This window comes from Typopeltis vanoorti, chromosome 5, assembly GCF_054136105.1.
Source record: "Typopeltis vanoorti isolate ZY-2024b chromosome 5, IOZ_Tvanoo_1.0, whole genome shotgun sequence".
NCBI lineage: Eukaryota > Metazoa > Arthropoda > Arachnida > Uropygi > Thelyphonidae > Typopeltis > Typopeltis vanoorti.
Genome location: NC_143553.1, coordinates 83,831,153 through 83,847,041, shown reverse-complemented (window position 1 = coordinate 83,847,041; position 15,889 = coordinate 83,831,153). Strand labels below are relative to the sequence as shown.

Sequence of the window (15,889 nt, the reverse complement as noted above, 5' to 3'; positions counted from 1 at the left end):
TTAGCCATCTCAATCATGACTCTATAGCTGGGTAGATGTGAATGTTCTTTCAGCAACTTTATCCAAGTACTTCTTGGTCTGCCTCTAGGTCTTTTTCTTTCTATATATCCATTCAGAGCTAAATATGGGAGTCTATGATGGGACATTCTCTGAATATGACCAAACCATATCAGTTGATGCTTAATGATTGTGTCTGTTATATTATCTGGGAAGTTTAAATCTGTTCTGACTTGATCATTAGTCTTGTGTTGCATTCAGTGGGTGTTATTAATTTTTCTGAGGCATTTCATTTCAAATGCTTGAAGTTTCTTGATTGGTTGTTGAGTTAATCTCTAGGCTTCTGAAGCATAAGTAGCCATTGGGATAATAATTATTTTATATAATTTTAATTTTAGACTCGTTGGGATTTTTTTTATTTTTCCATATTTTGTTTAGTTTATTCATGTTGGTCCAACCTAGGTTTAGCCTGTGTTTTACTGTTTCCACATTGTTGAGGTTACTAGATATAAGACTGCCAAGATAAACATATTTATTAACTTGTTCTAGCAGGTGATTTTCAAGATTTATAGAAATATTTTCTTCTTCTCTACCTATCTTCATTATTTTTGTTTTAGGAAGATTTATTTTCATACCATAAGTTTTACAAGAGTCATTTAAAATATTAATAGTTTTTTCTATCTGTGGTTTAGAATCTGCTAAAATAATGATATCATCCGCGTGATTAATGTTGGTACTATTTGATTTTTACACCTGGTTCATCAGCTATGGTTTTACAGACTTCTTCTAGGAAGATGATAAAGAGGTGAGGTGAGAGAGGGCATCCCTGCATTACACCTTTCTCAACTCTTGAAATTCTCGGTTTTAATGTTGTTTGTTTTAACAAAAGCTTTGGTGTCTCCATAATAATTTGTAATAAATGTTAAAATATCAGAATCCATTTTTACGTTTTTTAGGATAGTAATCAATTTGTTTCTATTAACTGAATTAAAGGCTTGCTTAAAATCTATAAAACAACAGTATATGGGCAGGTTGTATTCCCAATATTTTTCTGCTATATTATTCATGGTGAAGATATGGTCTATAGTGGATCTATGTGGCCCCTGAATCCTGCTTGGTTTTCCTCTGTGATTTTTCTGTAAGCACCTGTGTTCTCTTTTGTATAATTTGAATGAATAGTTTATAACTATGACTTAAGAGTGTTATGGGTCTGTAATTTTCACATATTCTTTTGTCTCCTTTTTTGTGAATTGGTACAATAATTCCTGTTTTCCAGTCAGTTGGAATTACTCCAGTATAAAGAATTTGATTAAATAAATTCATTAAGAAATTAATGGCTTCCTTACCACCATAGTTCTATAGATATTTCATCTTTACCTGTAGCTTTCATTTGGTTTATTGCATTTATAATTTTTGCTGAGGTTATGGGTGGTGCCTTTTCATATATCATCTTTTCTGTTATACTTTCCTCCTCCTGTTCTTTTTGAAATAATGTTTGATAGTAGTCCTTCCAAATTATTTTAATATTTTGTATTGACCCAGTTTCTAGATTGTTTTTATCTTTCATTGTTAATGGTTTATCTTTATAGATCTTAGTTAATTCTTTGATAATTTTGTATACCGTTTTATTATCATTTCTTTTATTATCTTCTTCGCACAGTTTTGCTTTTTCCTCCAACCAGTTATTTTTGGCAGATATGCACATTTTATCAGTTTTGTTTTTAAGATTCTTATAATGTTGTTTATTTTCTTTTGTATTTTTTATATTTAATATATGCTTCGCTGCACTTTTTTACTTATTTACAGTTTTAAATAGTGTTAGTTACTACATGTTTTCACTAGTTAAAAAAGAAATTTAAGAAATCAATCTGTTATTCCTGGAAGCATAAGTGGCTTCATGTGGGAGACATGTATCCGATCGTTTTGGTGGTTAAACAATTCTTCAGTGGTGAAAATCTTCTCATCTCTGTCTGTTGTTCATGTACTGCCAGAGAAGTGCCTTTGATTTTATCACCCTCTGCCACATAAGTTATGATGTTAACAAGTGTTGAGTAGAATGACAATAGGCTCTCACCCCCCCCCCCAGCTCATTAGTTAGTATACATGACATCGTTCTCTGTGAAACATTTACCTTTTGCAACATCACTTTCTGCATTCTCACAGGATTATGACAGCAGTTGTTTTCACAGCCCTTGTAATACTGCATGGTCGATCTGTTCTTTGGCAGTCATGTCTTCTATATCATTATAATGATTAATAGTCCAATATACATAAATCTTACTGATCCCAAGTATTTTTAGCTTGTTGAAAATAATAGGTGGTTACATTCCCACCTTGTGAAGTGCAATTACAGCTACATCATTCTCATAATCTCCCAACTGCATGTTAACCCATACAGCTAGACAACTCTCTCTCTCTACTGATAAACATGCAACTGTTGGCTGTGCACAGCACCACTAATGGAACCAGACTCGTGCAATTCTGTGGGCAGCTCAGGGATGTGTGAAAGTTGTAACAGTATTTTTGACAAGACCAGGTATTACTTTTTTAATGTGAAAATTTTCACGGCTGCATTGCCCTGCCATGTTCCATAGTATGTTGTTGGTTCTTGGTAGTTACGTTTGTTGTCATTTTATTTATTACGTATGCAGTTATTAGCTTTGCTCTTTTCTCCATATTTTCTCCAAACGTTTGTCTGGTATTAATTTCCTACTCAGCTGTTTTGATGTCCAACAAGAACCAGCTTTTTTAGGTCAATTGCCTTCTAATGAATCAACTACTACTCTTCCTTACTGTAACCTTTTTTTGAGAATATAGGCACAAATCTTTTTCCCATTTTGAAATTTGCATGCATCACTCTCCTTGAAATTGCCTGCCATTCAAGAAGTTTATATTGTGTTTAGCATCGATGTTTTTGTCTTCACTAGATAATGGCAATTATTGTTGATATGGTATTTCTATCTCTTTTGCTACTTTCATCTCTTTTCTGTTGATACTTCTTTTTTGATGAAGTTGATTTTGAATTTGTTCTAATATCTGAAGTTTCACTGTTTACCCTAGCTTCCCGATAAACAACAGTGGTGGTGATGGGTGGGGGGGGTTTCGTTTAACTGAGTGATGTCCTAGCCTGCATCATCAATCACTTTACTATTTTTTTAAAGTTCTAATTCACTAGGTTATCCTCACTAATTTGTTATTCAGATGGATACCTATCAATGGGATTGCATCACAAGAAATTGAGGATTGGATCTTGTGTCAATCAGTTACGTTCAATTTTCCTCTTGGTCACCTAGTTTCAGGCCTTTAAAAACACAGAAAGGTGTTAAAACTATCAAAAGCCATCAGATCAGTAAAATCCTTCAAACATGGCTTAAACATGAAATTGTATTAGATAATAGCAGTTTATTGTAACTAGTAACTTCTGGGTATTAGTTTAAATCAAGTCATTAGACTCTGGAGGTACTTTGGATCATCTGCTAGAAATAAAAAGATATAATTATTAAAATGAATCCATTTCAGGTGGTTCAAGAGGAAGGAGGAATGGATGTGGTTACTCGTGAGAGGAAATGGTCACGTATAGCTGCTAGGATGGGCTATCCAGGAGGCCGCAGCATTGGGTCATTGCTTCGACAGCACTATGAAAGAATTCTTTATCCTTATGATATTTTTCAAAATGGAGCTAGTTTAAGTGAATTAGTAAGTGTCAATTTTTATATTAATATTTCTACGGTTTATGGTACTATTCTTTCTAGAAAACATTTAGGGAATATTTGTTTGATGTTTCTTCCTTTTTTTGAGGAAATTAACACCTTGTAAAACGTTTATCAATTCTATGATAGAAATAAAATTTCTTTATAGCTAACTGGATAAAAAAACAACTAATGAAATATAACAAAGTTTTGCTACCCACATATGTCAACAGTTTTTGGCAATGAAGATTGTTGTCTTAAGGTACAAACTAGTCTTTTGCTGCATGCGTTACATTTGCTGTTGGCTTTTTTGCATTGTTTTCCAGTGATCATTAGAAAATATGAGAACTGTAGTGGTGGTGGTGGTAGTAGTATTATTATAAGATAAATAACTTTCATTTGTTGTGCAAAATCCTGTCCTCTTTTGTTGAGTGACTTCACTAGATTTCTTAAAAATCATGTAAGAAATATTCGAAGTATTACATAATAGTTATGTTCCCATCCATGGTGTGGTTTTTAAATGTACACACACCCATTTAAATATGGCTTCTTTTTACCTCTGAGCAATATCACTACAGTATTCAACATTCTCTAATCCCAGTTTCTCTCTGAGAGTAAGTCTTTTCAAACAGATAGCAAATGTTTTAGACAAATATTTCTGAAAAGGGTTGCCATCTTTGGAAGGTTGGAAGTGCTGCATAGTTCTTAGTCTTGTTAACTTTAATATTTTGATCTTTAAAGAAATAATACAAGTAGAACTTTCACTATACTACAGAAGTGTGATCTGTATCTTACATTTTTATTTCCAAGTAGTGGTTTGTTTTATATAATAAACTGCTTAAGATCTTTCATCTGATATTCCTTCGATTTTATACTATGGATGTTCTTTCTCCTAGAGCCAATTCTGATCATGATTTCATATTTCTATCTAAAAGCAACATATCTCCATAACCATTCTCAGTCTCATGTCATTTGGCGCTGTAACATACATTGCCAATTGAGTGATCTTTTTCATTTTTGCTATACTTTCCCCCTCATTGAAGTATTGCTTTTTAGGCCTCTGATCTAATGACAAATTTATCTTACTGTCATAAGCCGTTTCATCCCTCATTCTCCTTTGAATTCTCAAACTTTATCCATGGTGTTTTTAGAAAAGGAGAAGCTAGTTCATAGGAAAAGCAGTGTTTACTATGAACCATCAAAATTACTCAAATTCAACATTCTTTTCATTATATGTTATAGCTCATAATCCCTTTTGAAAAAACATAACTAATCCAGATGCGAAGGTAAACCTCACATCCACTTACAATTTTTGCATTTTTAAAACCATTAGTCAGAGCTTCTGCCCATACACATATAGCTGACTAAATAAGATTACCAAATAACTTAATCGACCTTTCTGACATTATTTTGTTAGTGAGAAAGAGGATGGGGAGACGAGAAAAATCCTTAAAGTTGGAAACCAAAAATGTTCTCTGCTTTGATGCTATATTCCCAATCATATACAAAACCTGTGCTCGAGTGGCAATCCCTATTATGCATCTGCTTAGTCTGCTGGAACTCTGTCTTACAGCTTGGAAATTAGCCAATGTATTGAAGTCAAAGATGATTGTGAATATATATGGATGTAGCTTTCTCTGTGAAGTTTTGAAATATTCAGGTAGTTTCAGATAACTCCTGTCCATGGGTCTCATGAGCAAATTACCATCCTGTTGTCCTGCTCATAGGCTGTGAAATTGGGTTTTGATTTTCTTTCTGGTTGTACACTATGCATGTGAGATTGGATTGGTTTTGATTAACCTTCTTTAACAACTTGCTTCACTTTGTGGCATATAGTCATCACTGTCTACTCTGTATCTTGTGTAGATGCTTCAATCTCCTTGAAATTTCATTTCTAATTCCATTACTATTGATATCTTCATTCTGGTTTAGGATAAGAGTTAGATGATTTGAAACTAAGTGATCATCACTTAGATTTCATTGGGATCAAAATGAATAAATATCATATTGAAAAAAATGACAGTTTTAAAAAATGATTCAGGTTGAGCAGCTTTCCAAAAGTAAACTGTAGGCTCAACTATATGAATAGTATTCAAGAAAAAATGAAAGTTTGAAAGCAAGAACCAAATCTTGGAGACATTAAGAAACTACAAAGAAAATACTGATTCATCTAGAGACATGGCAAAGTTGTCTGCAGGAATAGAAAAATTGGAATTCTGCCACAAGTAGAGGATCTTGTGAAAAGAAGAAAGTATATCAAATTCCTAGTAAGTAAAGCGGCACAATGCATAGAAAAATCTATGCAAGCAAAATAATGTGCAAAAGTAGCTAAACAGAAGTCATGAAAAGACATTGATAAGAATATAGAAGGTAAATATTAGAAAGGTGGGAAAAACGTTCTGGGGACTATTGAAAAAGCTTAGAAATGGAGGAAAGAGTATTCAGAAAGCAATCTGTAGTGATACAGTTGACATGAGAAGTGAAACTAATAATATTCTTGATATCTGAAGTAGTTGCTTTGAAAGACTTCTTAAATGAAATAAGCAAACAGAACGGTGGCAAAAAATATTCAAGAGGAAATGCATTCAGGATTACATATCAATACTTGAGGAAGAAAAAGCAGGTGGAGTATCCACAGATGCTCAAACATGAAGATATAAAAGCTTTTTTTTTTTAGTGGTTAATTTGCATAATCCAAAAGACCAGGTCAAAGGGTCCAATTCCAGATAATTGGAGGAATTTCTCTACTAAATCTTCTAGGTAAGATTTATGCAAGGAATATTTGAGAAGAAGCCAAGAAAAATTGTGGAAGAAAACCTTTTAACAAGCTGGATTTAGGCCAAATAGAGGTTGTCAAGATTAGATATTCACTTTATGACATATATATATAGTGGGGAAATCATAGGAATATAACAAGGATCTGTATTTGATCTGGGAAATGCATATGACAAAGAGCCAAAGAAAAACTGTTTGCAATGCTATAATTGCAATTTTATCAAATAGCTAGGATTCTTTAACTAAATTGAACAACAGATTTGACATGAAAATTAGCATTTAAAAGGCCAAAACCAAAATTAGGGGAACATGGAAAACTTCAACTGCATTCTCATTGGAGAATCTATAAAACAAGTAAAATATTTAAACTATTTAGGCCCGATTTTGAGTGAAGATGGAAAATGAAACATAGAAATAGATAGAAGAGTGAAAGCTGGTGTGGTTATGAGTCATTTGAATAAATTTATATGGAATAAGAGAAGTTTGACCAGAACACTAAACTAACAGTATACAGCAGTTTTTAAATCAATTTAACTTGTGCACATCAGAGTTGGTTTAGAAATAAAATAGATACGAGATGTCTGAGAAACTAGAATGAACAGATAGCATTAATGGCAGAATCATGCTAAAAATGAAAACATGAAAACTTGCCAAAACAGATGCCAAGATAGTAGATAGAAAGACCAAGAGGAAGACCAAGAATTAGATGATTGAAGTCAGAGGCATCTTAGAAGACAAATATATGATATTGACAAATTGATAGACTAATTTGGAGGGAGATTGTTTATAGCATATTAGTAATGTAAAGTTAATTGTATAGTACTATCTTAGTGTCCTATACATCCTTTGAAGGGCATATCAGGAAATTGATGGTAATTGGTAGGTTTTATTAAACATTCCTGACATTAAAACTGACATTAAAGTATTAATTTAGTAGACAGCTTGCATAATAGACAGATTTTCAGTTAAACTCAAGATTTACTATATCACTACCCATTCGCTTCATTCATCTGTGCTACTTCTATGCACTGAACAAGTTATTACTGCCCATTACATTTCTGATGAACTGCAATCTACAGGCATTTAAAAAATCAATAAAACTTTGGCATCTTCTGCCTATCAGTGGCAATGTAAGTTCTGAACTTCTGGGTGTGATTTTACTATTTTTTTTTTAAATATACAATTAGCTGCATTTCTTATTTAACTGTAGTTAATTTGCCAATTAATTACCATTTATCTGTTATGTGAATTCATTTCTGCACATGAAAATCCCTTTTCTCCAGATGTATCCAAAACCATACCTTTTAGTATTCTTAAACATCATAAAAGATATATGAAACAATCATGTATCATAAGTCAAATTATTTAAAATAACAATTACACCATTAAATTCTAAAGTATATTATTGCCATTAGTTAATAGGTTAGAACAAAATAGGGGGAAAAGAGAGCAAAATATGCACTCAAGATGGCAATTCCTCTATTATATCCACACAGAGATTGAAGAAGCACTTTCATTGTATACCAATCAGCTGAGGCCTTCCAAGCATGTCAAATTATTCAGTGTGGTGACAAACTATTTCATCTAAACATTTAAGCACTTCAGATTAAATATTATTTAATCTGAAGTGCTTATATTATTTACTCCACTGACATCCCACATTTTCTAATGGCATTTTTCTGTAAAAATGAAATGTACTGATGAATGGTATCTTCCTGGATGATTTCTGTTATTACTGTTTCATTACTAGTTGCATCATTTAAAAATGTATTTAAATCTTTCCTTATGTATACTCATTCATTCATCATAAACTTTCTTAGTACCATAGAAAACATTTTGCAATCTTCAAGATATATCTATGTTCCAAAATCTTTTCTCTACATCACTTTCAACCTTTTTACATGTACGTTTGGAGAAAATAAAGAAAATTGTAGGAAAACTGATAAGTTTTCTTTACATTCTCTAAGAGTACATGCTGCTGATTACTTGCCAGGAACTTTATAATTTGACTTCATGTACAGGGCTCCAGAAATCCACTTTGCCACAGGCAAGTTAATAGAGACAAGTTATAAGTGAATTTTCAGCCTCATTCTAAATGCATTGCTTTATTTTCTTTGCATAATTTAAATTTTTTTTGTCATTTTAGAACATCTAAATAACTATCAGGTTTTGACCACAGCTGCCAACAAATTTATTAATTCAAACAGTATTCACTTTTAAAGAATTGCAAAAACACTTGCAATTTTAGATGCTGGTTTTCTCCAAAAGTTATAATGTAAGCCAATTCATTTTCTTCTCTCCTTTTATCTATCTCCTTTAAGGTTCAAAACTTTATTTTTCTTTCTATAGACCATTTTTTTTTTTTTTTGTAGTAATTAGAAACTTGCTATACCCCCCCCCCCCAACAGTTCTGTCATCATTGTGGTAACGTAACAATTGATATCCTTTCCTTTCTGTATGAAAAGAATTCATAAATATCCACTTTAGAGTTCCAAAAATCTCATTTCTCTCACAGTGATATTATGATGTTCTTTTCACTCCGTGCATGCTCCACTATGCATCATACTTCTGGTTTTCATTTCAGTCATGAAGGGGAAAAAAATGAGCTGCCGTTACATGTGGTTATAGTTATGGTGCTTTACTTGAAAATAGTAAATCTTGTACACTTCAGTTATGTTTGTAAACATGTATGTTTTTCATTGCAAACCAAGTAAGTTTTTATCATACATGCATTTAAATTAAATTGCATTTCTCATTTCCAGTAAATAAATTTTTAATCAAATCTCATACGTTCATTTGGTTCAGTATTAACCTTATACATATATACAGTACACATGATATATGTGATAGACAATTAATTGTGCTTTTCTCATAATACGGTATGGCGCAAAAAAAAAAAAACTGTACTGAACTTTGACACCCCCCCTTCAGTATGCACGCTATGAGATATGCCATTTCACTGCATGCACATTAATAGAAGAGCATGCGTAGAGTCTACACCATTACATTTAGCCGTTGCAGTGGTGTTGATGTTGAAAGAAAAGACGTTTGTTGTTGAACATTATTTTTGTTCATACGGAATTGGTAGAGCAAATAGACAAAGCCTACATGTTTGTGAGCAGTTTGTTTGTCTTTTCCGTACATTCCAGCTGATATCCTAACCCTTTTCTTCAAGATGACAGAGACAGGGCCGTATTTACACTTTTTCCAAGGCGCTAGTGTTCTGGGGCCCCTTTCATTGTTTTTGGTCCTTATATTGATTCTGATTTTTCAGGATCTCTAGCTAGAGTCATGTGCCTGTGAATAAGTACAGCCCTCGACAGAGAACCTTTGCATGTGCTGCGAAACCTATCTTGAAAGACAAGGTGCTCATTTTGAGCATGTGATTGATCTACCATCATTTATTCGACTAAGATTCCACTGATAGTTGTGGATGTACATATCATGTGGAAACATATTTCTTTGTTAATAAATCCTTTTACTCCATAACATATATCGTTGTAGTTATTCTTTTTTTTTTTTTTTTTTTTTTGCTGTGTAGAAAATTTGATTAGCAAAATAAACCTGTAAAATTATAAACACAAAAATTCAAATTGGTACAATCTAATTACTGTAGTGTACCACATATCTTATTCTTCCAACACCTTTACCCCCCTTAATCAGTTGCACAGTTGTAATATAGTATTGTCCTAAGTTTGTTTTTACAGCTTGCAACATGGATTGCTTAGTGCTATTAATGCTTAATTATGCTTGAAAATTTTGCACAATGCATAAATCTTTTTAATATTGTTATTTTTTAAAAAAAATACAATTAACTTACAAAGACTAATCAAAAACTGGATCATGTGACTTGAGTGCATCATGAAAAGTGAGTCTTGCTCCATGTTCAGTGCCACCTACTTTCTTGTTTTTATGAATTTTATTGTCTTTCCTGTTAAATTGTTGGATCATTTATATAAATTCACCTTTCATTATGAACAGTAAATGAAAAATAAAAACTGAGTTGTGATGAGCTATGCTGTGGTGTACATTTTAAACCCACATTAAAGGAATGCATATTTTTGTATAATTGATGTAATATATAGTGAGAATTAAAGAATGTATCACTTTGTTTTGTGAATATATTTTTAATATTTTTTTTTTAATCACCTATAACAATATTTATAAAAAAAGTAGACTGGAAATATCTTGGGCGAGTAAGGATTTTTCTATGGCTAGTAAATTTAAGTCATATTTCTGGAGCCCTGTGTTTTTATTTTTTAGGCAACTACATGTGTATTTGGTTGGCTGAGTTAAAACTTTTCTTCTGATTCACAAAAAGTTTAGTTTTTAAAAATGTATGTTTTTTATAACATTTGTATATGGGACTTGACAGATGACACGGTTGTTTGACTGATTCCTTTCATAACTTTGGTAGATGTTTTTCCATTTAATGAGATGCTCATTTTTATCTTACTCAGCACTAGGCATTCTTTGCTATATACTCGCATACTCAATGAATTTGAAGGATTTAAGTAGGCATGAATATACTTTATGGACACATTCATATAATTTGAATTGGTTTACAAAGCTGATAATTTTTAGTCCCTTGAGTTTTGAATTCAATGTACAGTTGGCTCATTATAACAAACTCATTAGGACTACAAGCACATACCACATAGTTGCTAAGTGAATTTCTTTTAGCAACATACCTATGGTTTTATTCAAGACTTGTTGATAGTTTATTGCTGATTGAGTGTTATATAGCAGGGTTTGCTATATATATATATAGAGAGAGAGAACGCAAAACTAGAAATGAAGTCTTTATCCTTTATTTAGAGAATATTAATTCTCTTAACTAAACTCTTGAAATTAACTCATGAAAAAAATCATTAACAAAAATGCACCCAAGTTGCTATCTTTCAAAGTTACAATAACTGGTATTAGTCAGAAGTACAGTGTCATTACAGTCCTTTATTAATGCTACATGAGGTACATTTAGTATAATTCAAGTATGCCACAGGTTTCTTTTCTCAGAATGGTGAAACAACATTAAATTCAGGTTTGATTTCACTTTTGTTGATTATGATCCCAAACACAACATTCTGTTCAGTTTAATGGACACTATTACAGTGAACAAGCAGAAGGTCAAGAAGAAACTTGTGAAAAATTGCATGTTTTGGGAAATATATATACAAAGGGAGATTGTTACAAAGGACAGTAGGAGAGGGGAGTAAAAAAAAAAAAAAAACAATGGTCACAAATTCACATGGAGAGACCAAAGAAATAAGCTTTATTGACTGTGTTATTATCGATAGTGATATCTTCATGTTGATTCAGACACACATATATAGGGGATTTACAATAGGAATAGTTATTTAGTTTTGAGCAAGATATATTGAAAAGAACAGCATATTAGACAATTTAAAAAAGAATCTATTGAGCAGCTTTCAGAGGTGAACTCTACACTGAAATATAATTTTTCTTGAATATTCAAGAAAAATTAGTTTGATGGGGTAGACTTTTGCTGGCCAACACATGCAGTTAAAAGATGATGCATTTCCCCGTGGTTTCAGCTGACTGAGCATTAATTTTAAATAATTGAACAATGGTATTTCAAAATTTTCTTTCAGAATTTTTCCATTCCTACAGAATGGAAAAACAAAAATGACCCTGTCCTAACTCGATACTGTCTTTCACCAATACTGAGCTTGAGTTCATTTCCCTGTATGTTAGATGGGTGCAACACAGATGTTTTCTTAATTAAATGGTGGTATTTTCTGCTATTAATTTTGCTAAGTTGCAAGATTAAAATCCCAAGTTACTCTTCCTAGAAAAACCACCATACTTGTTAGCACCAAAAAAATTCAAATTAATGGAAAAAAGGCTTAGAAAAGAGTTCCTGTTTGCAAGTGACTAGAATGAAACCTATGATGTTCCTTCTTCTGCAAACCTAGCATCATGAAATTTACCATATAGCTATGCAGAAACCTAATATAGAATAATATGAATCTAAAATAATAATAGTGTAAATGCAAAACAGTAGTGTCTGCAGAGAAAATCAAAAATCTGAATACTCTAGGGGAAAAATCTTTAACAAAAAAAAAGGAAATTAAATGAATATAAAAATTCTCCTATAATCAACCTGAAGCCTGAAATGGCTTGGAAAAAAAAAGTATACCATGCTTGATCTGTATTGGCCATGTGGATAATGTCACTGCTAGACTGTGAATTTTGAATTCTGCTGTGGACATATGTAATTGTCTTTAAGTCATAGATGAATTTCTGTGAGACCACAATGGCAAATACTGCACAAACGTCTATTCCAAAATAATATGGTGATATGTTAGATATTGCTGCCTAAACATCCTTTCAATTTTGCAGGAAAGGTTGACTAACATGAAGAGGTTATAGTCTACAGTGATGTTATATAGGCTTTTCTTGTCATGCCATGTTTTTGGTAAATAGCTAGTCAGAATGTAACCAGTCATGAACATTTCACCTTACTAGTAGCATTCTTTCAGTTATATGAAGTATTGATCAGTACATAGAAAAGGCTCTTACCATTCACATGTTTATTTTCATTGTTGGTAATGTTTTAAAGTGTAACCAGTGTTTACATTCTGCATTATTAAACTTATTAAATTTTGATTCAAGACTGATCTCTTATAGCAAAAATGTCATGCTTTTTAATGTATTTGTTTTTTAGTAACATGTGAACAATAATTTCAAAGTGAAATGTCTTGCATTGCAGTTTCAGTCCTGTTTTTTCATCTTTGCATTTTTTCACCTGTATTGTTCAGTACTTGAAGATGGTAATTAATGATAGGATTATTTTGACTAACATATTTGAAAGGTTTAAAATTTTAAGAATTTATATTAATCATGTACAGTAAATTGGGAATTTCAGCCTAGATTATTGATGAAAACAAGGATTTAATCCTTAAAATTATTATAAATTTAGGTTGTTTATATATCTAAATTGAATATATAATTAGACCTCAATATAATTTTTTTTTTTTTTTTTAGGATATGAGAATAGTGTTTATCTTGTTTTTGAATATGTCAGAGTGGTGCTTCTTGCATATTAATAATGAATCTTAAAATATTAAGTTGCTGAAATTTGGTCTTTTTTTTTTTTTTTGACGATCGTAATTTGAAATTTTTATCAGTGTTTATTGCATGACAGTTCTTGGTCAGCTATGAATGACTACATGTAATTCTTTTATAACTGATCTTTATCAACATATAATTTCTGGAATTCATTAGCAGTGAGAATGAATTTGAAACTAAGATTCCAAGCCTTTACAATTAATCCTTTTGTATTAACATTTCAAGAACAAAGGTAAGTGCATGTTACTTTAATAAGCAATGAAGTATGTGGAAAGGGAGACCAGTGGCAAGTAATCAATTCATAATAACTATAAACAAAACAGCCCTTCTGTGTTTGCAATAATAATAATTAAAAATATTTTATGTAATAATTAATTATTATTAAATATTATTATAATAATAACACAATAATTAAAAAAACAGCCCTTCAGCTTTTAGTAAATGTATAAATGATTTCTAAACTTCTGAAGTTAGTCAAGGACTATTTTTATAAGATATTACTGAAAAACAAAGACTGCTTATGAAACTAGAGGATAGTTCAAGAAAACTAGATTGCTTTATTCAACACATTAATATGCTGTAGGTTCTGTGGCCTTTTGTAAGATTGACAGCTACAGTACATAGGACAGAGCAGCTAATCCTATGTGCGTAGTCTGCAGTATATGTGATCTGCATATATTTAATTAAATTAAAAAAAAAAAAGCTTTATCACCAAAAAATTTTAAGAATTTTTGGCAAAAGTCTATTGCAATGCAACAGCTTGCCCACTATAACAGTTTACTGAAAAGTCCTGGCCAATGTCCATAGGTACAATGTCATTTTAACAAAAAATCCCGTGGTCCTACTAGTTCATTATAGTGTTTAGTAGAGATAATGCATGACACAATATTTCATTGTATCTGATGTGTAGTACAGATCCCCAATCATGTTTGATTAATCAGCACAGAAAACATAACTGAAGGATTTGTTCTATACTGTTTAAGACTGAAGCATATAGAGCCTTTCTAGTTCAAACATTAATGATTTCCTTTGGTTGGAACTTGGGTTTGAAGAACCTTTATAAAGGTTTTCATCTGAAGGTAGGTTAGCTGGACTTACATGGAATGAAAAACTTGCAGTTGATATATATATTGCAGTTTTGCAGATAGGATTAGCTGCTCTGTCCAAGCATTGATGAGCTTTTTGTAAAGCTAAGATACTTATTTTTGACAGATATTGAGCTTACCATATTAAGGGAGAAGATAAATGGGATAGAATTTTACAGAAGGCTAACTCTGGCTATAGCCGTCTTGCAGGAACTACCGTAATAGTTGTCTAAGTTTTATTTCTGTATAGTATTTAAAATTGTCATCTGCTAGTTCACTATTAGAGACAGTAGATTTGACAAATATACTATCATTTCCTGATATTACTTCAAGGATTAGTATTAATTGCAACATAAATTCTGTATTATACTCTTTTCACTAGTTACTAGTTTTAATGAACTAAAGTAGAATTCTCGTGCTGTTTAATACTCGGGGTGGGGGTGCATAGTTTGAAAAAATGCAATCTGTCTCCTTGGGATGGAAGAGTCATACAGCTGGTGCTGAAATTTTTTTGGCATTATCAGGTTATTTTTTAAGTGCTGACTTAAAAATGATACTGCATTTCGGTTTATAATGAAAGCATGGCAAACATGGTCAGTGTAAACACAGGATTAATTGCAAAAATGAAATAAGCAGCAAAAGTATAAAAGTGCACATTTCATAGTATACTGAGAAATGTTAGCAAGTAAAATACTAAGTGCTAAGTTGGATCAGATATTAGCAACTTAAAACAGCAAATTTTATAAAGTCCAGCTCCCTTAGAACAAAAGCTGTGATCTTGTGCAATTCTTCAGAATTGTATTGGAACATGAAATGATGTAGAAAGTTTGTGCTCGCTAGGCTACAAAGTGATTATACTTGATAAGAAGTTACCTTCTTGTTTAATCCTTTATTCAAGTATAAGCAAACAAAGACTAGACTACTTGTATAGAGAGGCTGTTGACTTTGCATCAGTTGCCTTAGTATCTCACACTTCCATATTGTTGCTTTATACATGTCATGGTCAATACTCAGACTGGTTTTTGACCTTTATTGAAGTCTCTGAGATGTGAAGTCAACAGCCTCTACATACAAGTGACGTAGTCTTGAAGATACCTCATATATAAACTTTGCTTGCTCATACCTGGATAAAGGATTAAACAAGAATATAATTTACTTTGTAACCAAGTTGGGCGGGGGGGGTGAATCCTTTCTACAACAAGTATCTCTGATCTAGAGTTTTACTAATAAGGTGATATGCTTTTTTGACTA

The 15,889-nt window shown here is 31.9% G+C and overlaps 1 protein-coding gene across 2 annotated transcripts in view; it reads left to right on the top strand.

Annotated features, from left to right (window-relative positions):
- The window catches only part of Kdm5 (Lysine demethylase 5), a 561,081-nt gene that overhangs the window by 51,351 nt on the left and 493,841 nt on the right, over nt 1-15,889 (top strand). For both annotated transcript variants that reach the window (XM_090393222.1, XM_090393221.1), the window contains exon 6: nt 3,517-3,693. In XM_090393222.1, coding sequence (XP_090249348.1) covers nt 3,517-3,693 — 177 coding nt within the window. The remainder of the gene's footprint in view (nt 1-3,516; nt 3,694-15,889) is intronic.